Here is a 2,389-nt window from a genome sequence, read left to right on the forward strand (position 1 = left end):
CTCGCTCCCAGGGCTCCAGTCTCCTTTCTGAGGCTCCAAAGAGCCCAGAGCTCAAGCACCAGAGGTGTTTCTGGGGAGCTGTGACACCCTCCTCGTTGTGCAGGCGTGCTGGAGCGCAGCCGGGAGCAGCTGCTGCGGCAGACGTGCGAGGCCGTGGTCCTGGGGGTGCTGCACCCCCGCACCGCCATCTCCCTGGTGCTGCAGGTGCTCAGCGATGCTGGCTCGGTATCCTTTCCTTTGTGGGACGGCTCTGGGGGGTCTGGGGGCAGGGGGACTCGGAGCTGTTGGTGCTGTGGGGTCCCTTGACACCCCCCAGCTGCTGTCCTGCTGCCTGAACGCCGCCTGCATGGCGCTGCTGGATGCGGGGCTGCCCCTCGCCACCCTCTTCTGTGGTGTCACCTGCGCCCTGCAGCCCGACGGCACCATCCTGCTGGACCCCACGGCCCGACAGGAGCAGGTGAGCCCTCGGGGGGTGCCCAGCTCTGCGTGTGCCCTCCGAGCCCTCCTGACCCCTGTCCCTGCAGGACGCCCGCGCCATCTTCACCTTTGCCATCGCCAGCAGCGAGAGAAAGGTGCTGATGGCCACCACCAAGGGCAGCTGCTCTGTGGAGGAGGTGAGGAGTTTTGGGGGTGGTTTTGTGGTGTGGGATTCTCTCACAGTGGGACCCTCACACCCACCTCTCCACCCCGGTGCTGTGCAGATGCAGCAGTGCCTGGCCGCAGCCCAGCGCGCTGCCGACACCATCTTCCAGTTCTACCGCGACTCCGTGTGCCGCCGCTACTCCAAGTCCTGAGCTGGGGACACCCCGCGGGCAGCTGGACTGGCCTGGACCCCCCGCACTCAGTAAAGGATTGCTTTTCCCTCCACTCTGCCTCTTGAGTCCATCCGGTGCGACAGGGTGTCCTGAGAGGGGCAGACACAGGGACAGGTCTGGGCTACGTGTCCTGGTACCTGCTGGCTCCTGTGACCCTGCTGTGGGGACACACGGACGCGGGCCTGCCGGGACACCCAACATGGCGGCCCGCGGGGTGCCGCACACCTGCTGGTACACCCAACATGGGTCCTGGCGGGGCTGGTGCCGTACGTTTCCGGGACACTCAAGATGGCGGTACAGCTGGTACCGGCGCCCCGGAGCGACCTTCCGAGCATGGCGGCACTACGGCGTGACGCACTGCATGTCTTCTTGGGCGGGGCTTGTAGCACCACGACCAATGGGGAGGCGGTGTTGGGCTAAACCCTGAGGGGCGGGGCTGGCGCTTCTGACCGCGCATGTGCGCTGTGCGTGGGCTGAGGAGGATCAGTGTGGGCGCAATAACGGGGGGCCCGTGGGGGTGTGGGGGACAACAACGGGTCCGAGGGGAGGCGACAGCTCCCAGCAGTGGGGGACATGGGCCGGGATAGCGGGGTTCAGCGAGGCTTTGGGCTCCGTAATGGGGGGAACCGAGGGGTGCAACGGGGGGGTTCTGAAGGATATGGAATTGGGCTGTAATCGGGGTGCCAATCCCTACTACATAAAAATTACTTTAAAAATTAAAATAAAAATAAACCACACAGGAAACTATGGCTGCCCCCACTAAAAGAACCCCCTCAGTAAATGCAGAGAAGTCGCGCTGAAACGCAGTGGGCAGAAAGACGGAGCTAGGGGGAAATGGGGTGTGTGTAGGGGCTCCTCACGTGCCTCTCCCACGTGACCGGACGCGTCCCTGCCCACGTGACGCGGCGCAGACATGGCGGCGGCAGCAGCGCTCCGGAGCCGCCGGTTCAAGTGGTCGCTGGATCTGGGGGCGGCGCCGGGGGCACGGTGAGGCCGGGGGCTCGGTGAGGCTCGGGGTCGCGGGGGGGCCGGGACACCGAGAGCTCCGTCTCACCCGCCCCGCTGTCTCCAGGCCCCGCGGAGCCGCCGAGGGCCGCGGCCCGCTCGGGTTCGCAGACCGGCAGCTGGGGGAGGGCGGCGTCCACGAGAGCGACAAGATCCTTATGGAGAAGGTGTGAGGGGGCAGGGGCACTCCGCGGGGATGGGGGGGTGTCCTTGCCCCCACACAGCCCGGTCGCCTCTGCCAGAGGGGTCGCTGCCGTCGGGGGTGCTCCCTGGCCCGGGTACCCCGCGCTCCGGCCCTCCCGGGGTAGCCACCGGCCCGGGTCCCCAGGGGTGGTTCCTGCTCCAGATGAGAGTATGCCCCACACGCCTTGCAGCTGCAAGGACCGGTCCCTGCCTCAGCCTCCCCGTGCCGGTGCTCCTTGCCCCGGGTCCCTCCCCTGTCCCGGCCACGCAGGTCACCCCAGCCCCGGGCAGGCATGACAGAGCGTCCCCGCTCTCGGCCCCCCAAATGCCCCGCCAAATGCCCCACACCCACCCTGGGCTCCCCAAATTCCGGGTCCCCACACCCG

General features: G+C 67.4%; 2 protein-coding genes across 3 annotated transcripts in view; both read left to right on the plus strand.

The window, feature by feature from the left end:
• Window positions 1-84: 84 nt before the first annotated feature.
• On the plus strand, window positions 85-867 carry EXOSC5 (exosome component 5; the record flags this gene model as incomplete). Its single annotated transcript, XM_015652120.1, has 4 exons — window positions 85-225; window positions 317-457; window positions 525-614; window positions 702-867. Coding segments are annotated over 4 exons (465 nt in total), but the record flags the coding sequence as incomplete, so codon positions are not given.
• Window positions 868-1,680: 813 nt separating this feature from the next.
• Window positions 1,681-2,389, plus strand: part of EMC4 (ER membrane protein complex subunit 4) — a 1,940-nt gene continuing 1,231 nt past the window's right edge. The window contains exons 1-2 of one of the 2 annotated variants that reach the window (XM_015652119.2): window positions 1,681-1,802; window positions 1,888-1,987. In XM_015652119.2, coding sequence (XP_015507605.1) covers window positions 1,729-1,802; window positions 1,888-1,987 — 174 coding nt within the window. In that variant the 5' untranslated portion in view covers window positions 1,681-1,728. The remainder of the gene's footprint in view (window positions 1,803-1,887; window positions 1,988-2,389) is intronic. The other variant, XM_033511315.1, reaches the window with a different exon arrangement.

The sequence above is a fragment of the Parus major genome, chromosome Z (assembly GCF_001522545.3).
Source record: "Parus major isolate Abel chromosome Z, Parus_major1.1, whole genome shotgun sequence".
Taxonomy (NCBI): Eukaryota; Metazoa; Chordata; class Aves; order Passeriformes; family Paridae; genus Parus; species Parus major.